We start from the raw sequence: 25,040 nt of genomic DNA, 5'->3' as shown, positions 1-25,040 counted from the left end.
TACAGGCCATTCTGCACGCTGTTTGTAGCACGCTTACCAACTTACAGGATAACGGCGGAACATTTCGATGTTCATTACAAATTTAAGGTTTTCATTTGACTCATCCTCGTAATAAACACCATGTAACAGGGCTCTTCTTTCTGTTTACTAAGAAATGAAGAAACGTATATTTCTTTTTTTTTCTTCGATGTAATTGCTGGAACATTCAAGAAAAATGGTGCCACCTGCCAAAATTGCGCAAGACGAAAATCCTGAGCTGAGTGAGATAAATTATTTAATTGCTGAATGGATGAACTCTCGGAATGATATTCCAGAAAAAAATACAGTAGAACAAAGTGCATGGATTCAACGGCTGTTTCTCAACAGTAGAGACAAAACATATTTGTTACGCTCTGTACAACGCCGAAAGTCACAGGTACATCTAATAATATTACAGGATCCGATGATGACAGTGTAGATCTGTCGAAACGGTAATAGTAACAAAAAGGATTACTAGCGATCGTGGCAAACTTGATTCTTCAAGAATAATATAACTTTCAGTTTGTCACGCAACATCAAATATATGTAATATTTGTTATGTCAAATAGAAGTTAATGGTCAATTAGAAGCTGCAAATGGGTTAACTATCAAGTATTTAAACAGAAACAAAATTGAAGCTGTGAGTTTCTTAGTAAAATTAAAAGTCGCATTGAAACTTTACTTGTCCTGATTTAAAATTCCGGAAAAAATTATGTTAGGATTTTTAGAATAAATGGGGTTTTCTGAGTATACTGACTTAGTTATATAAACTTACTTTTATTCATTTAAAAATTTAGAGTGCTTGTCGTAAGGTATTAAGTCTTACCAGTACCTAAAATATTACTATCTTTTTATGTAAATCGTTGTAAATGTGTCTGGTGAGCTCAATAACAGCATTAATCACTCTGATCACAATCTGCCGTTTATGTGCGATCTCGCGACAAAATATCTCGCTACGAAGATAGATGCTGCCAACTGTATGTAGTCGATAGATGACTGAGGGCATCACTGCCCGTTGGAACGCATTAGCACTCCCTAATGTTCGAACACTGGCTTTTGGAAATCAGTGTCACTTGAGAGTAGCACTGTTAGAGGGTTAAGCTCAAATGGAAATAAGTGGCAAAACCTTACGCGCAACGAATTCGCTGATCTATAAAACATGACGGAGCTCGTAAGCTACGACAGGAACTACTTAATAGAAAATATTGTTTGTGGAACTTTCGTCCTACTGCAGATGTGCCCCAACGCGGTGTCCTCTTCCCTTTCCTTTATATCCTCCACACTGCCGATATTCCTAAACAACCTCCTCTTGTGCATTTTCTATCCCTCTACCTTACAATCCATAATTTCACCCTGGTTTGCCCAATAGCTCCTCCACATAAAGTCTTCAAAAACACAGGCATTAGTTTTAGAACGAACCACTTGCAGCTCCCCATGACATTATCAAACCGTTTACGACCATCGTATAAAAAAAAAGAAAAAGAAAAAAAAAAAGAACAGCGCACTGAAATAGACCGGACCACGGTTCGATCGGAAACTAATATGGAAACTCCCAGTGGTAATCATGCAACAGAAGGCCCAAAAATAGATTAAAGCTGCTAACTGACCGAACGTGGCGGTTCCCCCCTGCCCCCCCCCCCCCCCCCTGCTATCATGAACATTTACGAAACCATGACCCGACCTATCCTCTCTTATGTCAATGTTGCTCGTATATCAACTTCAAGAAATTTCGATCTTCCTTCCAAACCCTTGAATCCCATGTACTCCGGCTTGACTATCGCATCCATTTACCTTTTCACACATAGACCCTTATCATCTCATCCAGTTTCCATCTCTCCTCACTCACACTGAACACACTGAACACTTCCGTATACCCTACACCACACACAGACTCTACTCCAAGAATCCTAGTGTTTTTCGTTTAATTTCCTTTAACATCCTCTCGCAACAGAACTTCATCTTTCTCCCTATGCCATACAATGAAATCAGCCCCGATATTACCTATCGTATCAACTGTAGCTCTTCACTTCCTGTTACACCGCGCATCAGGGTTTCTCCTTCACTCTACATCTTTTCTTATCCCTTTCTTCTATATCTTACATTACAGCCCACATCCACATCTTCTACTCCTTTTCCGTTTACCAACATGCATCCCAGCACCAAGCCTGTTTTCCACAGTTACATCCGACAGGACCCCTTTGTTTATACTCCTACAGTACGATACTACAGAACACAAAATTTTTCACTTTGCTAACTTTGATGTATTTTTAAACGTAATACGTAAAGTGTGGGATATTTGTACCGATGACAGTCCGCAGAGGATTCTCAAGCGCACCATCAATCCAATGACGTTAACAAAGCCTCAATGTAGATTGAATAATTAATCTAATTAAAGGAAGGAAAATTATTTGGTAGCTACAGTAGCAGTATTATTTGGTGAAATTATTCATTTATAAACCAGTTTTCCTGACTGTGAGGAGAAACGTTAACAGTAAGTGGCATTTATTGTGTAGTTTTGTAAACAGTTCTGAAATGCCCACCATTGTGTTGTGATTGATACATATCTACGTAAAGATCCAGTAACAGATCATTAGAGACGAGATTACATCACATTACAATTTATGCCCTGTAAATACACATTTTAAAACTCTCATTTGTGTGACAGATCATCATACCTGCCTTTCACCGAAATATGTTCATTACGTATTTATTACTAAGTAATAACATCTGATTGCAAACAAACTGTCAGCTCGGTTAATTAACTTCATATAGAAGCCACATGTAAGTGAGAACTAGCTTCTAACTATTCTGTAACAGTGTATTTGAATGAATGAAAGGATTCAGTTATTCGTACAGGTACCCTTTCTGAGAATGCGGTTCGTTAACACAAAAAAACAAGTTTATAAATACAAGTAACCGGACTGTTAATATATAAGAACAGAACACAATTTTAATCTTTCATGTGAATTAAAATCTACAAACAGTTCTCTAGACACTTAGATTTCCACTCAAAATTGGACATTTGTCTGGCAGAATAACAGCCCTGTTAGGACTTAATGCAGTTTTTCACATTCTTTTAGTGAATGCCATGCTGATTCCAATATAAACATCTAATCAGTTAGAATATGTAACGAGACGCAAAAGATATTACACTATTAACAAATAGATTTCACGCATGCCTTCCTCTCTAAGTATAGGCTAAGGTAGTTTTGACTACAGGGCAAGGCTTTCGTCCACAGAAGACGGATCCGGTCTTCACTACGGACAAAAAAATGGTTCAAATGGCTCTGAGCACTATGGGACTCAACTGCTGTGGTCATAAGTCCCCTAGAACTTAGAACTACTTAAACCTAACTAACCTAAGGACAGCACACAACACCCAGCCATCACGAGGCAGACTACGGAAAAAAGATTCCCAATAGTTCCTACATTTAATTTACAGCCAGAGCGAGTAAATCACAGAGAGCAAACTTGCCTATGTATTAACGAATGCATTAGGAGCTTGTACGACGACGGGACATTCGGTGGGGTTTCTATGAAGAAAATTGAAAAATCTGCCGGGTTGCGACTGAAACCATTGTCCTCTCTGCCGAAACTCTAAGTTTTATCGCTACCCCACCTCATGTGCTTTGTATCACAGAGTAGCGATAAAATACTAAAGTAGAGGATTACGTTTGCGATCAATGCGCCTGAAGCTATCGTCACTAGAAAATAGTGTTATATGATGCAGGATGACAAGTTAATATACGCCAGACTGCAATGGTGGCTTTGTGCGTCAAGAGAGGGTGGTGCTACACCCAATGAAGATAGAGAGTTGGAGTGAACCATGCAGAGCTTTTAGCAGGTGGTGAAAGTTAAGAGTGTAGCTTTAGTTCCTCTTGAGCGATGTAACCAGCTAGCGGTCAATGGTCATATCCACTGACAATATGAACTAAGCAACCCATTGTGACAGATGATCGTAGCTCCTGTTCTATCAAATCAATAAAATATCTGTGTAAAGCAAACTAAACAAATCGCTGGAAAGAATAACAATCGATATGATAAAAGCTACGAAAGTTACAGCTGTTTTAGTAATGCATAAACACATTAATTCACTTTGTAACGGGACATCATACTCTAGCATTACATTACCTCAACAGTAGTTGTCGATACCAGTATTATTTTTCGAATGTTTGACAGATCAATATTATCTCTGTTGCTTTTCTGAAAACTTTCATATAATTTTACACACAGTATGTTATATTTCAAGCTAAAATTTATGAAAAGGAATTACCTTATAAAATATTTTAGTTTTGATGCTATAATCGATAAACACTAGCACTGAATGAACAGTTAAAATTTTTTTTAGAAACATTTGAAATTACGAATTATTGGCACACTTAAAATTTCTATTATTAATTACGTAATCCTGTACTGTTTACTATGTTTATTTCTGGATTCATTTATGAAATAATAATCAAAATTAATAATCTAACAGAAACTAATAGAAATTCATTTGTTATTTCCGCAGAGTGTGAGAGTGGTAAGCATGCCTCTGATGTGATCGGACGTATTTTTGTGCGAACAATGTTAATTTCGGCTTTGCTAATGTGAAAAATCAAAAGATATATGATACACTAAAATGTTAGAAAATATATTTACGTAAACACAAGAGTTCTGCAACAACAATCTTCAAATTTATTTATTCAATCCCACAGTGAGCACCTAAACTGTGAGATTTTCAGCTTCAACACTCAGAATCTCAAACAGGAAGAACTGGAGCCATCTCAGCGTGACAAGCTAAGCAAACTTGAGAGTTTATTGTAATCTTCGCCCCTCTCGAATCTTCATAAAAGACTACTGTGGACAGTAAATGGAAATCGGAAGGAGAGGGTAGATTAAATCTTAAACATTCAAATGCTTCGTGCTGAGAAGTCATTCGATGTCTTATTGCTCATTATGTCATGTGACTATCTACCAAATAGGTAACTAGACTGTGTGCGCCCAAGTATCGTGAACACACATTACCTTACCTACCCAAAATGTATAAATAAACTGTTCTTAGTTCTAAAATATATTTTTATAAGAGTACTAACATGTAGAAATTAATAAAAAAAAACAGCCGCATTGGACATATTCCTTGTTAGTGAACAACAATTTTACGGTCTTGAGCTTTATGCGCGCATTGTTGCATTCTGTTTTCTATTATTATTTATTGAGAAATAATAGACTTACCATTATTTCTGAGGTCTCAAAATGACCTTTGTGAAAAAGACCACCCATTCATCCGTAATTTATAACACCAAAATTTATCAAATCGGAGTTCTTGATCATTTTGTATTCTGGAAAGTCGCAACTGATGTTACGCCACGAGGGGCGAGAGTGCACGTGTATACGACAACGGAAGGAGGCGTGCGTGGACACTTGGCCAGCTGAACTCTTCAACTCTGGACGACGTGACTAAGTGATTTCCCTTCTGTTCACATTCTCACTTTGTTTCGCCGTTGCGATACGAAGAAAATCTCGTGGGCTGTGAGTATTGACTTTTACATTTTGCCACACTTGTGCCGAATTCCGGAAGCTGGAACATTTGCCAGTACTTCATTTTTGTGGATTTTAATTCTTAAGTGACATTTTGTTACGACTTAAAGCTTTTTAAGTGTTAATGTGAATTCGAACTTGAACAGTGCACTAACGAGGGAAGATTACTCGGTAATTACATGAAGTTATGAACTTCGATTAAATACGGTCCGACGTAAAAAGACGATTGTGACAGATTTTAGTTAGGCCAGCATTCCAGATCTCGAATAGATTAAACATTAATGAATAAAAATCTGCTAACCCGCAATTCAAGTTCAGGCATTGTCAGCTGTAGTCATTATTTACTTGCACTCTTGTTAATTTAATTTGGTATATTGGTGCAAATGAACTGTCGATATTTTGTTGTACAGGTGTTACACATCGTAACAGCGTGGTATTTTAAGGGACTGGCCACGATCTCTCCTGAGACACGAGAAACGAGCCGTATTTCTTGCAGGATCGTAAATGTGTCCGGAGCCACATAGCGTGACAGGACAGGATGCCTAGAAGCGCGAACTGCACATCTCAGGCATCGAACGCTTACAGTTTTGAGCTAACTGCTATTATTTGCACCAGGCTGATTCATTGCCGCGATCTGACTGGATATTACTGCAATTTTAATCGAGAGATGACCCTCATAGGTAAGTGCATCATCTGCGAAACGCCTGATACTGCAACCAATATTATCCGCAAACTCATTAATATGAGCATATAATATGAACACCAACGCTCCTATTACGCTCCGCTGGGGCACAACAGAATTACTTCACGGTCTGTCGATGAGTCCATTCAGGATAACGTGTTGCGTCATGACTGCCAGGAAATTTTCTGTCCAGTTGCAAACTTGGTTAGATAACCCACAGGATTGTATCTTCGGCCTGGACTCTCACTGACTGGAGTAGAATTGTCTTCGGTGAAAAGTCCCGCTCGGAAATGAGCCTCGATGACCAGTGAACATGTGTCTGGAGACGTCCCAGATAACAATGAGATACCAATGGGACTGTTGCCCGTCATATGGTCCGACAACCAGGCGTGGTGGTCTTGGGTGACGTTTCTTTTCACAGCCCGCAGAATCCTCACAGCACAGCTGTACGTCGCGATATTCTACGCCCCGTTTTGTTGCCCTTAATGGCAAGCCACCCGGGACTTCCATTTCAGCAAGATAATGCCTGCCCGCACACGACGAGAGGCTCTATTGTTTATCTTCATGCAGGCCAAACCATACCTTGGTCAGCAACGTCGCCGGATCTGCCCTAAACTGAGAACTTTTGGAGCATTATGGAGAACGCCCTTCAACCAGCTCGGGATATTGACGAAGTAATTGGTCAGAATTTGCCACTATATCTCTCCGGAGGACATCCAACAATTCTGTCACTGCCAAGCCGAATAATTGCTTGCATTAGGACCAGAGGTGGACCAATGCGTTAGTGACTCGCTCAATATGTGAATCTCTTTCTCTTGGATAAATCACTCAGTTTTTATGAAATTGCAATCATTTGTTTGTCTGTACATGTACAAAACGTCTACCGATTCCAATCCCATTCGGATATTCCTTCATGGTGCGACATGTATTTCTTTTTTGTCTCGTGTTCACAGAGCACCTAAAACAAGTAGAAGAATTGATATTTTCAACAAACCAGACAAATAAGCAGTAGTTTCATATCTCAATGAGGAACTGTGACTCAAGTTTAAAGGAACAGCTGACCATACTCTGGATAGATATATATCCAGTAGAATAGTTATGAAGTGAGAGATCCTCCATGGTATACAGTAACTGTAAAGAAACTTCTAAACAAAGGGAGACTACTGCATAATAGATATAAAAGAAAGCATAGGGCTATTTATAGAAAGATGCTGAATGAAATGCGTTTGGCTGTCAAAGCAGCAATGCGTGAAGCCTTCAGTGACTAGTAGCAGAACGTTGTCGAAAGATCTTTCACGAAACAGAGAGAAATTGTGGTCTTATGTAAAGGCTGTTAGTAACAGAAAGTAGTGTCGAGTCACTCTTGGATACGACAGAAACAGAAACAGAAGTTGAAAGTAGCAAAGCTAAAGGAGAAGTGCTTACCTCCGTCCAAAAAAATGGTTCAAATGGCTCTGAGCACTATGGGACTTAACATCTGAGGCCATCAGTCCCCTAGAACTTAGAACTACTGAAACCTAACTAACCTAAGGAAATCACACACATCCAGCCAGAGGCAGGATTCGAATCTGCAACCGTAGCGGTCGCCCGGTTCCAGACTGAAGCGCCTAGAACCGCACGGTCACAACGGCCGGCGCTTTCCTCCGTCTTCAAATGTTCCTTTACAAAGCAAAACTCTGCAGTACTGCCCCAGTTTAATTATCCCACTCCTGAAAGGCGAGTGAAATAAATCTCAGTGTCAGTGGCGTCGAAAAACAGATGAAATCGTTAAAACTGAACAAAGCCCCAGGGCCCGATGCAATCCAGTGTGCTAACCACTGCACTACCTCGCTCGGTCCGAAAAGTTTGGAGACCGGATTATTAAAAAAAAAAAAAAAAAAAAAAAAAAAAAACCCAGAGAAAAGGTGGCGGTTTTAATGCTTCATATGTTCTACATAGCCTCCCCCACCCCCCTATTTGACTAGAACGCACAGAAAGCTCAATCTGGCGTTCACCAAGGAAGTATTAGAGGCCCTTTGCTGTTCCAGGCGTCTTTGATTGTTTGTATATAATGCTGTCATTTATCGTCTAGTACACTCATCAGATCAAAAAACAATTGCAAAATGACTAAGACACGATATCTGTATGGTGCAGTAAGTGGCAATTGGCTCTAAATAAGGAAAATTGTGAGGTCATCCCCATGTGTACTAAAATCAATCCTTTAAATTTAGGTTACATGACAGATCACACAAATCTAAAGGCCGTCAATTCAACTAAATATCTAGGAATTACCATTACGAACGACTTAAATTTCAGCGATCACATAGATAATGTTGTGGAGAAGGCAAATAAAAGACTGTGTTTTATTGGTAGAACACCTAGAAGAAACAACAGGTCTACTGAAGAGGCTGCCTACAACACGCTTGTCCGTCCTATGTAGTACTGCCGTGCGGTATGGGATCCTTACCAGATAGGTTTGACGGAGGACATGGAAAACGTCGAAGGAAGGGCAGCTCGTTTTGCATTATCGTAAAATTGGGGCGAGAGTGTCACGGGTGTGATACGCTAGTTGGCTTGGCAATTATTGAAACAAAGGCGTTTTTCGTCACGGCAAGATCTTTTCACGAAATTTCACTCACCAACTTCCTGCTCTGAAAGTGAAAACATTTTATTGACACCAGCTTATATAGGAAGTAATGGTCATCATAACAAAATAAGAGCAATCAGAGTATTTGTCGGAAGATTTAAATGGTCATTTTTCCAACACGCTGTTTGAGAGTGGAAATGTGAAGAAATATTCTGGAGGTGGTTCAGCGAACCCTCTGACAAGCACTTAAGTATGAATTGCAGAGTAACCATGTAGATGCAGTTGCATGTCGTCAAAGCGTTGACCCTTCATGTAAATTTGCACTTGGTCGTTTTACGGCAGGTTCTATTAATAACATTAGGTCTCATTATCCGTGACGATTTTTTCCAAAAAATAATAGTCCGAGTTTTGCATTTCAGTCAAGTCACGGCAGGCGTCCACGTGTGGTTGTTGTTTGGCAGCGCAGGCGTGCGGGACAAACTTAACACACACTGTTCTCTTCTTCAAAGATTCTGGAGAATGTTGATTTGGAGCTGTTACTCCATTGCGTTTTGTGACAGGATAATACTGACACACTAGAGCCGCACGTCATTACTTGACACAGCCTGCTCACAACTGACTGGCCGAATGCTCATATGTTGTTTACGATAATGCAGTGCTTTTTCTTCAGAATTACGATACAATGTTCCTTCGGACACGCATGAATGCAAATATTGGCACACCGCATCGCATTTATGAATAATACGGGAACTGCAATATCGTATTTATTCGCCAACACCAGGCAAGCGTCTTTCAATTAAAATATTTCCCATGTACGGGAATATCCATAATGAATGTACGAGAGCAGATTGTAGACACATGTTCGACGATATATGGTAGTCTGGGTCTGGCCGTGGAGCGTGTTCGGATGGCCTAATGGTAAGGCGACCACTTGCGATAAGCGGGAAATCGTGGTTCGAGTCCCTGTCCGGCACAAATGTTCGGTGTCGCCATTCCATTGTACAGCTGCTGGATGTCCATATTTGAAATTGCGAATATATTTCATTTATATGCTACTTGAAATTTTTAGTTCAAGATGGCACCGTACTTAATGTGCTGATGTCCCTTATACGCCAGGAATAAAATCAGTCTCCGAAGTTTTTAGATGGAAGGTGCACAAATAGTACACCATTCGGTCGGTATTGAGAGTGTGACACAGAACGTACCTGCGGGCCCTGTACGACGGCGGCCTCACGGTGCAGGCGCTTGCGGCGGCGCGCCTTCAGGCTGTCGACGCGCTTCAGCAGAGCCCGCGCGCTGTCCTTGAGCCGTTCACTGCCGCTGCGGCGCACGCTGGGTGACGCGGGGGCGTCGGCCGCCGAGGCGGCGGCGGACGACCCGGGAGACGCGTCGCGGTCGTGGTCGCGCTCCTGGTCGTGCACAGAGCTCTGGCTGGACACGCGCAGGGTACCCTGATCCACCCCCGCCGCGCTTGCGTCTGCAAGTTACAAAGATATACACACACTATTACACTACTGGCCATTAAAACTGCTACACCAAGAAGAAATGCAGATGATAAACGGGTATTCATTGGACAAATATATTATACTAGAACTGACATGTGATTACATTTTTGGGCCGGCCGAAGTGGCCGTGCGGTTAAAGGCGCTGCAGTCTGGAACCGCGAGACCGCTACGGTCGCAGGTTCGAATCCTGCCTCGGGCATGGATGTTTGTGATGTCCTTAGGTTAGTTAGGTTTAACTAGTTCTAAGTTCTAGGGGACTAATGACCTCAGAAGTTGAGTCCCATAGTGCTCAGAGCCATTTGAACCATTACATTTTCACGCAATTTGGGTGCATAGATCCTGAGAAATCAGGACCCAGAACAACCACTTCGCGCCGTAATAACGGCCTTGATACGCCTGGGCATTGAGTCAAACAGAGCTTGGATGGCGTGTACAGGTACAGCTGCCCATGCAGCTTCAACATGATTCCACAGTTCATCAAGAGTAGTGACTGGCGTATTGTGACGAGCCAGTTGCTCGGGAACCATTGACTAGACGTTTTCAATTGGTGACAGATCTGGAGAATGCGCTGACCAGGCCGGCAGTCGAACATTTTCTGTATCCAGAAAGGCCCGTACAGGACCTTCAACATGCGGTCGTGCATTATCCTGCTGAAATGTAGCGTTTCGCAGGGATCGAATGAAGGGTGGAGCCACGGATCGTAACACATCTGAAATGTAACGTCCACTGTTCAAAGTGCCGTCAATGCGAACAAGAGGTGACCGAGACGTGTAACTAATGGCACCCCATAAGATCACGCCGGGTGATACGCCAGTATGGCGACGACGAATACACGCTTCCCACGTGCGTTCACCGCGATGTCGCCAAACACGGATGCGACCATCATGATGCTGTAAACAGAACCTGGATTCATCCGACAAAATGACATTTCGCCATTCGTGCATCCAGGTTCGTTGTTGAGTACACCATCGCAGGCGCTCCTGTCTGTGATGCAACGTCAAGGGTAACCGCACCCATGGTCTCCGAGCTGATGCCGCTGCAAACGTCGTCGAACTGTTCGTGCAGATAGTTGTTGTCTTGCAAACGTCCCCATCTGTTGACTCAGGGATCGAGACTTGGCTGCACGATCCGTTACAGCCATGCGGATAAGATACCTGTCATCTCGACTGCTAGTGATACGAGGCCGTTGGGACCCAGCACGGCATTCCGTGTCATCCTCCTGAACCCACCGATTCCATATTCTGCTAACAGTCATTGGATCTCGGCCGACGCGAGCAGCAATGTCGCGACACGATAAACCGCAATCGCGATACGCTACAATCCGATCTTTATCAAAGTCGTAAACGTGATGGTACGCATTTCTCCTCCTTACACGAGGCATCACAACGTATCACCAGGCAACGCCGGCCAACTGCTGTTTGTGTATGAGAAATCGGTTGGAAACTTTCCTCATGTCAGCACGTTGTAGGTGTCGCCACCGGCGCCAGCCTTGTGATTTGGAAATAAGCCCAACAGACAATATTGGTAATCCTGTAATACTCTTAAGATATCGACTTGTGCTTTTGGCGTACAAGTGATACCAGACGGTCGTGTAACCTTCCACCGTGTCCACGAAAGCTCAGTGAGTTGCCCGATTTATTGGTGTATGAACGCGGACTTCCTAACGTGACTACAATCACTCGTAGCTATCCAACACGTGATGGAAACAATGGTAGTCAAGAGATCCCAACAGACAGGAACCAGAGAGAAATGTCACACATTGTTAATGGCAACAGTTTCAAACCCAATGAATGCAGGCCCATTTCAACCATTTTCAGAGTGAACACTGTGAAGTGATTTCTGAACAGTGGATTTTTGCAGTCGGGTACCCTGCAAAGGATCATTGCTCACAGTGGCATTTAAACCTGCACGTCTGCATTGGACCCAACAGAACAGGAACTGGGCAACAGCTAATTGGAGGCATGTAATTTGGTGTCTGAAAAATCGCCATTTTGACTCTTTTCAAGTAAAAACAGTAAATTCGTAAGGCATAATGGGCTGGGAGTCCCTCAAGAGGTACGTTCTGTCGCCAATTTGAACGTGTTTGTTTTCAATTGTACGCCACTTCGGCAACTTGTTCGCTCTTAACCAACCCCACTAGTCCAACGGGGGAAAGGGAATCTATAGTTTAATGCGGAATCTGAACCACGTGTCGTTCTTGGTGCATCTTCACATTAGTGAGACGTAAAGGCTAGCATAAAGGAGACTTGAAAATCCTGGTGTATGAACAGGATTCTATCCCACGACCTTTCGATATCCAGGCTCGAAATTTACCCCTAGATCACCAAAACCGACTCCTTTCAAGTGAGGCAAGCCATCGAGTGCATCAACGGCCAAATGAGGAGTTCAACCAGCAGTGTGTGGAGGGTGTCGTTCGAGCTAAAGTGGTCCTATGATATTATGGTGGTGTTTTTCCAACCATGCTACGGCCCACTCATTTAGGTTACTGTGAACATGAGCCAACATATTTATTTCAACATTCTCAGTGGCTATGTGCCGGCCCTCCTTTTACATCTTCATGATGAGTGCGTTGTGCGTACTTCAACCTTCTGTGATGACAACAGCTGTGTTCACCAGACTGCACATATATGTTACTCGATTGACAAAAACTCAGGCAACCTATCACATCTGGAATGGTCCACTGATGCACACAATCATAACACTACAGAAAATGCCTGTGACGTTTTGGAACACTGGCTGAATTGTTTAAAAAAATGGTTCAAATGGCTCTGAGCACTATGGGACTTAACATCTGTGGTCATCAGTCCCCTAGAACTTAGAACTACTTAAACCTAACTAACCTAAGGACATCACACACATCCATGCCCGAGGCAGGATTCGAACCTGCGACCGTAGCGGTCACACGGTTCCAGACTGAAGCGCCTAGAACCGCACGGCCACACCGGCCGGCTGAATTGTTTCAGATAACATCCCCAAAAACTGGTAGCTGTGTGGGATCTAATCATCAATGACACGATATGGCGCACCTGAATAAATTTGTGGTCTCCTTCCCTCTGTGAACTGAGGCCATTATCAAGATTAAGGGGGCTGAGTCGCTTTAGTGAACCTCCTGAAGAAACTTGTGCTCTCCCTTCCTTTCTTAAACGAGGCCATTGTCAAGGCCAGGAGCGATGACTGGCTTCAGCAGGTTATGACACACTTGAAGAAACTTCTGATCTCCCTCCCTCTATGAACTGAGATCATTATCACGGTCATGTGTGGCGGCGTATGGGAAGGTGTCAACGTTGAATAACTTAGGAAGGATACAAGACGACTGACACAAAATTTCGAGTTGACGTGATGAATGGCAGTCAGCTTAAATGTAGAAAATGTGAGTTAACGCAGATGTGTAAGAAAACCAGTCACGTAATGTTCTAATGCAGCATTAGAAGTGTGCTGTTTGATACAGTCACGTCGATTAAATATCTAGGCATTATGTTACAAAGCGATACGAATGGAATGAACGTTTAAGAATTCTAATAGGGAAGGAAACTGGTCTACTTTGGTTTCTTGGGAGAATTTTAGGAAAGTGGAGTTCGTCTGTAAAGGAGGCCACGTATGCAACACCAGAGAGACCCATTTTTCAATTCGGATTATAGAGAGATGTCGAAGCAATTCACAGATGGACTGCTAGCTTTGTTACCAGTAGGCCCGATCAACACGCAAGTATTATGGGGATGTCTTGGGAACTCAAGTGTTAATCCCTGGAGGGAAGGCGACCTCCTTTTCAAGGAAGACTATTGAGAAAATTTAGAGAATCGATGTTTGAAGCTGATTGCAGAATGATCCTAGCGTCGCAAATATACATTTTGCATAAGGAACGCGAGGAAAACATAGGAGAAATTGGGGCTCATACGGAGGTATACAGATTGACTTTTTTACCTTGTTCTATTTGCGAGAGGAACAGGAAGGGAAATGACTAGTAGTGGTACAAGGTACCTTCCGCCACGCAACATGCTGTGGCTTGAGGAGTATGTATCTAGACATAGTTGTAGCCCTTCAGCAAGATATGGCATACTTGAAGAAACTTGTGGTCTCTGTTCCTCTTGAAACTGGGGCCGTTAACAAAGGTAGTTGGCTTCAGCAGGAGATGGCATCCCTGAAGAAACTTTTGGTCTCTCTTTAGCTCTGAAATGAGGCCATGATCATGGCTAGGTGTGACCACTGGCCTCAGCAGTATAAGGCACCTCTGAAGAAACTTGTGGTCTCCCTTCCTCTCTGAACTGAGGCCATTATTAAGTGTATGTGCAGTGACTGGCTTCAGCAGGACACGGCACACCTGAAGAAACTTGTGGTCTCCCTTCCTCTCTGAACTGAGGCCATTATTAAGTGTATGTGCGGTGACTGGCTTCAGCAGGACACGGCACACCTGAAGAAACTTGTGGTCTCCCTTCCTCTCTGAACTGAGGCCATTATTAAGTGTATGTGCGGTGACTGGCTTCAGCAGGACACAGCACACCTGAAGAAACTTGTGGTCTCCCTTCCTCTCTGAACTGAGGCCATTATTAAGTGTATGTGCGGTGACTGGCCTCAGCAGGACACGACACACCTGAAGAAACTTGTGGTCTCCCTTCCTCTCTGAACTGAGGCCATTATTAAGTGTATGTGCGGTGACTGGCTTCAGCAGGACACGACACACCTGAAGAAACTTGTGGTCTCCCTTCCTCTCTGAACTGAGGCCATTATTAAGTGTATGTGCGGTGACTGGCTTCAGCAGGACATGGCACACCTGAAGAAACTTGTGGTCTCCCTTCCTCTCTGAACTGAGGCCATTATTAAGTGTATGTGCGGTGACTGGCTTCAGCAGGACACGGCACACCTGAAGAAACTTGTGGTCTCCCTTCCTCTCTGAACTGAGGCCATTATTAAGTGTATGTGCGGTGACTGGCCTCAGCAGGACACGGCACACCTGAAGAAACTTGTGGTCTCCCTTCCTCTCTGAACTGAGGCCATTATTAAGAGTATGTGCGGTGACTGGCTTCAGCAGGACACGACACACCTGAAGAAACTTGTGGTCTCCCTTCCTCTCTGAACTGAGGCCATTATTAAGTGTATGTGCGGTGACTGGCTTCAGCAGGACACGGCACACCTGAAGAAACTTGTGGTCTCCCTTCCTCTCTGAACTGAGGCCATTATTAAGTGTATGTGCGGTGACTGGCTTCAGCAGGACACGGCACACCTGAAGAAACTTGTGGTCTCCCTTCCTCTCTGAACTGAGGCCATTATTAAGTGTATGTGCGGTGACTGGCTTCAGCAGGACACGACACACCTGAAGAAACTTGTGGTCTTCCTTCCCCTCTGAACTGAGGCCATTATTAAGAGTATGTGCGGTGACTGGCTTCAGCAGGACACGACACACCTGAAGAAACTTGTGGTCTCCCTTCCTCTCTGAACTGAGGCCATTATTAAGTGTATGTGCGGTGACTGGCTTCAGCAGGACACGACACACCTGAAGAAACTTGTGGTCTCCCTTCCTCTCTGAACTGAGGCCATTATTAAGTGTATGTGCGGTGACTGGCTTCAGCAGGACACGGCACACCTGAAGAAACTTGTGGTCTCCCTTCCTCTCTGAACTGAGGCCATTATTAAGTGTATGTGCGGTGACTGGCCTCAGCAGGACACAGCACACCTGAAGAAACTTGTGGTCTCCCTTCCTCTCTGAACTGAGGCCATTATTAAGAGTATGTGCGGTGACTGGCTTCAGCAGGACACGACACACCTGAAGAAACTTGTGGTCTCCCTTCCTCTCTGAACTGAGGCCATTATTAAGAGTATGTGCGGTGACTGGCTTCAGCAGGACACGACACACCTGAAGAAACTTGTGGTCTCCCTTCCTCTCTGAACTGAGGCCATTATTAAGTGTATGTGCGGTGACTGGCTTCAGCAGGACACGACACACCTGAAGAAACTTGTGGTCTCCCTTCCTCTCTGAACTGAGGCCATTATTAAGTGTATGTGCGGTGACTGGCTTCAGCAGGACACGGCACACCTGAAGAAACTTGTGGTCTCCCTTCCTCTCTGAACTGAGGCCATTATTAAGTGTATGTGCGGTGACTGGCTTCAGCAGGACACGGCACACCTGAAGAAACTTGTGGTCTCCCTTCCTCTCTGAACTGAGGCCATTATTAAGTGTATGTGCGGTGACTGGCTTCAGCAGGACACGACACACCTGAAGAAACTTGTGGTCTTCCTTCCTCTCTGAACTGAGGCCATTATTAAGTGTATGTGCGGTGACTGGCTTCAGCAGGACACGACACACCTGAAGAAACTTGTGGTCTCCCTTCCTCTCTGAACTGAGGCCATTATTAAGTGTATGTGCAGTGACTGGCTTCAGCAGGACACGGCACACCTGAAGAAACTTGCGGTCTCCCTTCCCCTTTGACCTGAGGCCATTATCAAGGAAAGGGGCGATGAATGGCTTCAACAGCACATGGCACACCTTAAGAAACTTGTGGTCTCCCATCTTCTTTGACCTGAGGTCATTGTCAAGACAAGGGACGATGAATGGTTTCAGCAGGATATGGCACAATTGAAGAAACTTGTGGTCTCCCTTCCTCCCTGTACTGAGGCCATTATAAAGGCTGGAGGTGGCGCTACCGTTATTAGGATGGTGTCTCCCGGACATTTTCCGGTGTGTCCTGTAATGACTGGTGGAATGTCTAAACCTCGGATGAAAATTTCAGCTATGACTCCACTTCCGGTTCCTATAATTTCGAAAAGAATATCTTATCGAAGGTGTAGGCTGATACTTTGAATTTAAAGCTTCAGACGTCAAAACGTTGAGCGGTCGTGGGACAATGTTATTTCCTGAGCTGCCTCAGACCGACACAAGCGATGTCGCTTTTTACATACCACCAATAAAGGCATTTCACATTCTTAAGCTCGAGGCATGAAACAAAATATTTCAGTGAAGTCGCTAAAGAATAGATTCATTACCAACTAATCTCTTTGACTGGTATATTACTTTCGTGAAGCATACCAAACGGGTCACCGATTTTACACATATTTCACACGATTGTAGTACATACATACGTGTAATAAATCCTGCTGTAGTACGAGGCGGTTCTCAATTTTTTTCAATAAATCGAGGTTCAAAGTTTTACTAGAGTGTTGAATAACATACGAGAGAACTGGCCGTCGAGCAGTTGCATTAGCGAGATTTTTTTTAAGCGGACTGATTAGAAGTGTGACGGTATTAAGTTCGAGTCTCGTCATCTTTTTTTCTAATCTTTCACCAAACGATTTATCACTACAATAATCTTAAAAGTAATAATAGTAGTAACGATAATAATAACAATAATAATAATAATAATAATAATAATACTCTCATTTACAGTTGATGTGGCAAATTCAGGTTGTTATTTATTACACACTGTCCAGTCACAGTAATATGATCGCCTGTCAAACTTTTGCAGCGCGGATCGCTGTGAGATGTGCAGGAAGAGAATCAGTCAGGTTCTGGTAGGTACCGACAGAGATGTGAAGTCAGGCCGACTCAGCGCCGTTGCCAGTTGTGCTAGGTTTCTCGATAGAAGATCAATGACGTGAACAGCCTGTTCGAGGTGGTCCCACAGATACTCAATTGGGTTTAAATCTGCGGAGTTTAGTGGCCAGGAGGGTACGGTAAACTCGTCCTGGTGCTCTTCGAACCGCACACATACACTGCGAGCTGTGTGACATGTTTCATTGTCATGCTGGTAGATACCACAGTGCCAAGAAAAATCAATCTGCATCTACGAGTGGACATGGCCACAAGGGTAGATGCATACTTGTGTCGATCCGTTGTGCCTTCCAGAATGATGAGATTACCTAAGGAATGTCACGAACCCTAATGCTTCCACCTTCGGCCTGGACCAATTCTGACAACTGTTGCAGAGTCTTTCTCTGGCGTTTCATGCCGTACATGCTAACGGCCGTTTGTTCGATGGAGCACGAAACATGATTCATGTGAAAAGGCCACCTGTCTCCACTCAGTGGACACAGAAACGTTCGCTGAACGGTAGTTGAGGTGACACTGTTGGTAGCTCCTTCATTTGGGCAGTCAGACGCTCAACAGTCGCACGTCTATTCGCCCTACGTGTCTCTACAGCCGTCGTTCACACCCTATCATCTATGGCTCGTGGTGCGCCACAGTTCCCTCGGTGCCGGTTTTGGATAGCGCCATTCTGCCTAGCACGATATACTTTAACCGCAGCGGCACGCGAACAGTTTGCAAACTTAGCCGTTTCAGAATTGCTTCCACTCTTGGCCCGAAAGCCAATGATCACTCCCTTTTGGACATCAGATAAACCGCTTCCTTTCCGCATTACGACAACGACTGCACTGTTTTGCGCGTCTCCCTGATACGCTTTATATACTCTCCACTGCTAGAGTTGCCATCTGGGGTCTGTGAGAGGTTATTGCACGTTGACGTCGAATATACGCGGTGGTCACATTAATGTGGCTGGACCGTGTAAATGCCAGACGGAACATAACCTTATGGCCACGTTGTTTGCTGCTAAAAGATTCGCCAATGCTTGCTATTGATAAATGCTATATAGCAGTTACCTTAACCTGGTGACTATATTTTAACCATCGACCTTGCACTGGATGAAACAGAAACCGTCTGACTGATGCCAAAATATAATTCTTTCATTAAAATTAGAATTTAGTAAATACGCCATGATAACTGAAAATTTTTGCCACACCAGAACTCGAACCCAGATTTTCTGCTTTTCACGAGTAATCACCTTAAACAATTACACTATCTGAAGATGCCTCTAGGTTGACTCCTACTTTCATTATGACTGACGTTCCCATCAATGATTTCCGAACACTACAACCAGAGGTTCTCTCACGGGATATGTGGGAATAACACCACTGCGGGAACGGAGTCTTTGGTGGAGCGTGCTTTATCCTGTAGAAATGTTATATACAAGTGGGCACGAATTTCTCCACCAAACACAGTGACTAGACAAAAATATGGAAAAATCGTGAGAAATGCCTTCTTGAACGTACAGTAAATGCAGAGGCTATCCAAGCCTGCGCCGGCCGGGGTGGCCGAGCGGTTCTAGGCGCTACAGTCTGGAACCGCGCAATCGCTATGGTCGCAGATTCGAATCCTGCGTTGGGCATGGATGTGTATGATGTCCTTAGGTTTGTTAGGTTTAAGTAGTTCTAAGTTCTAGGGGACTGATGACCTCAGAAGTTAAGTCCCATAGTGCTCAGAGCCATTTGAACCATTTTTTTCCAAGCCTGCAGGTGGTGCTGTTGTATTTGACGGCGAACGACACGTGTGCAATGGCCAGGACAGTGATCCGTGTAGTTAAGAGTGCATTATGTCGCAGTTAAATGAATACCAATGTGGGCAAATTGTTGGTGTTCTTATGATGCATGCTTCCGTAACCGAGGAAGCCAAAGTGTTTGGTTTTCCAAGAGGCACCGTACTGAAGATTTATACTGGCCACAGGGAAAGCGGAGAAACATCTTCCGTTAAGTCAGAACACGGACATAGGTGTGTGCTGAGTGATTGTGACAGACGACCACTGAAAAGGATCATGACGAAAAATAAGAGGACGACAGCGGCAAAAGATACTGCAGAATTGAATATCGCACCCGCTAGCCCTATTAGTATCAAAACAACACGAAAGGTGCTCCATAAGCAGGGAACTGCAGTGCAAGCTGGAATTCTAAAACCAATCAACAGTGATGCAAATACCCGTAACAGGAAACTGCGGTGCCGAAGTCATAAAACCCAGACCATGGAACTGTGGGGAAAAAGTCATTTAGTCGGATGGGTTTTGTTGCATACTGTTTCCAAATTCTGGCCGAGTTTACGTCCGGAGAATGAAATGTGGCCGGGTACAGTGAAGTTCTGGAAAGCCATATCGTGGTATTCCATGGACGCATGGGTATTCTGCAAAGTCAAATTACTGTCAAGGATTATGTGACCATTTTGGCTGATCAGGTCCATCCTGTGGTGCAATGTTTGTTCCCCAATGGTAAGGCTGTGTTCCAAGGCGACAAGGCCCCTGTTCACACAGCTCCCATCATGCAGGACTGGTTTTGTGAGCACGAGGATGATCTATCTCATCTTCCTTGGCAGTCAGACACCAGGCCTCAATATTATTGAGCATTTGTTGTCTTTTGGAGAGAAGGGTGCGTGATATGTATCCATCTCCATCTTCGTTACCCGAACTTACAACTATTTAGCAGGAAGACTGGTATAAAAATCACTCCGTCTTCAGGCCACAAGTGGCCCATCGGGACCATCCGACCGCCGTGTCATCCTCAGTTGAGGATGCGGATAGGAGTGGCGTGTGGTCCGCACACCGCTCTCCCGGTCGTTATGATGGTTTTCTTTGACCGGAGCCGCTACTATTCGGTCGAGTAGCTCCAATTGGCATCACGAGGCTGAGTGCACCCCGAAAAATGGCAACAAAGCATGGCGGCCCGGATGGTCACCCATCCAAGTGCCTGCCCCGCCCGACAGTGCTTAACTTCGGTGATCTGACGGGAACCGATGTACCCACTGCGGCAAGGCCGTTGCCAAGACTGGTATAAGGTTCCTTTAAAAACCATACAGGACCTGTATTTATCAGTTCCGGGACGACTGGAATCTGTTTTGAATGCCAACGGTTTTCCCACACTGTATTAGGCATGGTAATGTGGTTTTTGCCATTTCCATATTTTTTTCCAGCTCCTGTACGGTCTCCCAGTGTTTCTACTCCCGCGTACGCCTACGGAGTGCCTTTAATAGTAATGTTTGGAAATAATAGCTAGAAAATTCATGAAAATTTGAGTCAGGCGTGATGGCATGTTCATATAGACTAAGGATACCTTTGGGTGTATACTTTCGGCCCGATGTTACTTGTAGGGTTTTAGTTTGTAGGAACTGTTGTGAAACTGCCTGTACTGGCCGCTTTAACTCCTAAGAGACATATCTGGTTCAGCAGCACAGGACTGACCAAGAATTCAGCAATGTTTATGGCACAGGGTAAGCTCTGTGGTTTGCCAGTCGCTTTGGAAAAGTCCTAAGGGTGGTGAAACAGAACTGAAGATATTAACTGCTCATGGTGCGGCTCAGTTCCTCTGCACAATTGAAGATGGTTATAGGGCCACAATATTCAGCAGAACAAGTGGTGTCAAAACGGATATTTACGGAGAATGCCTGCACTTTAGAATCCCATAGCTCCAATAGCGATTAATGAATGATATAAGATCGCGCTTACATAAAATCTCTTCTCCTAGGGGAAGCAAGCATTTGGAGATGATTACTGTTATTTTCGCGGTTGCTGTCAAGAGCAGGGGCAGAACAAGTGCCCATAATGTACAGACAACTGGGCCTCGATTATGCGGAAAAAGTTTTGCCATCCATTTGCCCTAACCGCCCAAAGGCAAAAGGTTTCTCTTCTCATGCGAAAGGAAGTCACAGGAAGACTACGAGTTTTCAGTATACTTCTAGATGATGTTTCGGTAACAGAACTGAGCCGCGGAAATAGGCAAAATAAGTAGCTCAAGAAAATACTTAGCATGCTGTATATGTTATGGAGAGAGGAAAACAAGAACGGCAGCAGAAGATTGAGTAGTGGGTGGAGCAGAAGGTGCCAAAATGATGGGACAAGAAGTAGCAAAGAAACAAGGATACCTCAAATTATGAAAAATTCGAACTGCACAGAGCATATCTAGAACAATCGACGATTCTCAAAATACAATGTTTCTAAGTGGAAATAGTCTGATGTTAAATATTAATGATCCAACATTTTATAATCTTAGCAATAAGCCAAAACACTGAAATGCTATTGATTGTAATGGATTATAACAGCCTGTGGCAGAAACAGAAATGGTATACATCTCTTAATAAGAAAATGCCACCATACACATTTGTGATACTGTTTCGTGATAACTGCCAATGAATGTTTCAGGTATCAAACTGTGAACAATAATTCATACACGTACGTACAAGACTATAATGACAGAAAACTCTGCCGGCCGGAGTGGCCGTGCGGTTCTAGGCGCTACAGTCTCGAGCTGAGCGACCGCTACGGTCGCAGGTTCGAATCCTGCCTCGGGCATGGATGTGTGTGATGTCCTTAGGTAAGTTAGGTTTAATTAGTTCTAAGTTCTAGGCGACTGATGACCTCAGAAGTTAAGTCGCATAGTGCTCAGAGCCATTTGAACAATTTTTGAAGAGAAAACTCTGGTGACATATTACTTGCATAAATATTCTCTCGGTATATTTTATATGACCGTAATAAATACTGCTTTTGTTTTAAAAATGTCGTCTATTGGTAAGCAGAAATCCGGGTTCGAGTCCCGGTGTGGCACATATTTTAAACTGACACGATATATTCATTACATTGCAACATCGGCATTTCTCGTCTGTTTCCACTCATGTCACTTCGTGCGATTGCATGTTCACTGATTTCGTCCCATCGATCTATCATGTTATTGTAGTGTGATTAGTTTATTTCATAGAATTATGATTGTTTGGTGTTTGTTTTGCAAATAAAGAGTGCCCAATCTCTTGCATCCAGCAGTATCATGCGGGTTGTGTTTTTTGCAGAGCTTAGGTAGCAGGATCAACGTTTGATTGGAGTATTTGTATGGCTTTTGTGAAATCGGCAAATTCAAAGGGAAGAGGCTTGTCAGTGGTGAGAGACTAGGGCGGTGTGAAAGCAGCGCGGATCAGCATTTGCCAGTACGCATCAGCCTAGCACGCGTGGGTGGCGCCTTTAAGCCGTCTATCGACACGGCGCTACTAGGGTTTTGCACGGTGGGTGTCCACACGCCTGTGTGTAGCACTAGCTGCGCTGACAGCTGCGAACTGCGGACGCGTCCTCCACGAGGAAACTGCTGACTCAGCTGCCAGCCGCTGCAAAAACTAAGAATTCTCCACTTCACTAGATCACTCAGTGTTTGCAACCTTCAGCGCTGAAGTTTAACAGCCACCAAGGTGTCGTCAGAGCAACTTTTCAATCTCGTTCTGGAGACTATGAGTTACACATTCTTAAAGCCGACGATATCGCATTTACAGCGTCCTCAGATATTCTAGAGGAAAATTTTTTAAAAACCCCTTTAGGATCCACTAATGATGCTAGAAGAGATTTACATCTCATTTGGTATGACGGTCCTTTACACCGCTGACGAATCGTACTTACCAGATAGATAAATGTTGTGAGGGAATTAAAAGCCAGCAGTCACTATTTTACAAAAGTTTACCTCATTATTCAAGTCATAACTGTTTTCGGACATACATGAAATTGATAACTTTCAACGATTAGCATATCTCTGCATATCATATACTAAATCTATATTCCACTAATATCTACTGCGTATAGTACAGAAGACAAGATCGTAACGCGCCTATGCTCTATAGAGAATCTATTGTAATAATTTAAAAAAATCACTGTCATGCTCTAAAAAGTTTTCGATTTTGCCGAGTCACGGTCATACAGTGTTTTTTTGAAAGAATACATCGCTATTTGACTGTTATTTTCTGTACATTTTTTGTGTACATTCTAGAGTTCGGCTTTCACGTCATTATCGGCTATAACGTTCTTACACCATTACCATCTTTTTGCTGTGTACTGTGCACGATGATCAATACACAGTTCAACACATTGGCTTAACATTTATATAAATGGTATAAAATTAACGTCTTGTAGGGATGCAGTACATTATCAAATGGTTCAAATGTCTCTGAGCACTATGGGACTTAACTTATGAGGTCATCAGTCCCCTAGAACTTAGAACTACTTAAACCTAACTAACCTAAGGACATCACACACACCCATGCCCGAGGCACGATTCGAACCTGCGACCGTAGCGGTAGCGCGGTTCCAGACTGTAGCGCCTAGAACCGCTCGGCCACCCCGGCCGGCCGGTACATTATCGAAGAGGCACATAATATCTGTGGAAGTCAGCCCAAAGGAGGTAGACGACAGATCTTGGGTTTCCTACAAGGCGTTAATTTTGTACCATTTACACCAATGTTAAGCAAGTGTGTTCAGCTGTGTATGCGCCATACTGCACAGTACACAGAAAAGTGTTGTTAATAGTCTAAGATCATTGCACTCGATAATGCCGTGAAAGCCGAAATCTAGATTGTACTCAAGAAATATACAGTCAAATGGAGGTGTATTCGTTAAAAAAATTGTAATACTGTCTATGAAGATTGTCTCCGATGCTTGTGTGTCTCAAAATTTCGGGCGAATAATTATGAAGTGCTGCCGCATCAAAGACGTAAACAGTATGTGTGAGTTAAATCATCAGACTATAAGCTGTTTGATGGATAAGCAACTCTTCACAAAAAAATATCGTGCAAGGCAACGAGGATATCCGAGTCAAAAACTGCAATACATGTAACTAGGCATTCAGCATTAGCTTCTCCTGCCTCCTACCATTAATTTTTGTAAATAGTTTACCCAATTGACCTTTATACTAAATAGATAGATTTTAAATTTAACAAAGTGGAGTAATAACACTAGCCAACAGTGAAAATGTAACCGGGATGAAATAAATGTTTGTTAACTATGTCGACCACGCTGACCACGAAAATGACAATGAAAATCTCGGATTAGCACTCGTTTCTAAGTTACAGGGGTACATTTAATTATAATCATATTTTATTTGCGTTCATTGTCGCCAACGGCCTTCCAGCAGTGGTAACGCCGGTTCCCGTCAGATCACCGAAGCTAAGCGCTGTCGGGCTGGGCTAGTAATTGGATGG

The 25,040-nt window shown here is 43.5% G+C and overlaps 1 protein-coding gene and 1 pseudogene across 1 annotated transcript in view; both read right to left on the bottom strand.

Annotated features, from left to right (window-relative positions):
- LOC126249400 (rho GTPase-activating protein 7) overlaps nucleotides 1-25,040 on the bottom strand; it is a 281,270-nt gene that overhangs the window by 121,407 nt on the left and 134,823 nt on the right. Inside the window, exon 5 of the mRNA XM_049951053.1 lies at nucleotides 9,992-10,263. Within this exon, the coding sequence (XP_049807010.1) occupies nucleotides 9,992-10,263 (272 nt within the window). The remainder of the gene's footprint in view (nucleotides 1-9,991; nucleotides 10,264-25,040) is intronic.
- LOC126249835 (5S ribosomal RNA) lies at nucleotides 20,742-20,859 on the bottom strand (annotated as a pseudogene).

The sequence above is a fragment of the Schistocerca nitens genome, chromosome 3, assembly GCF_023898315.1.
Source record: "Schistocerca nitens isolate TAMUIC-IGC-003100 chromosome 3, iqSchNite1.1, whole genome shotgun sequence".
Classification (NCBI taxonomy): domain Eukaryota; kingdom Metazoa; phylum Arthropoda; class Insecta; order Orthoptera; family Acrididae; genus Schistocerca; species Schistocerca nitens.
Note: the sequence above shows the minus strand (reverse complement) of the source record. Positions and strands in the feature narration are given on the sequence as shown.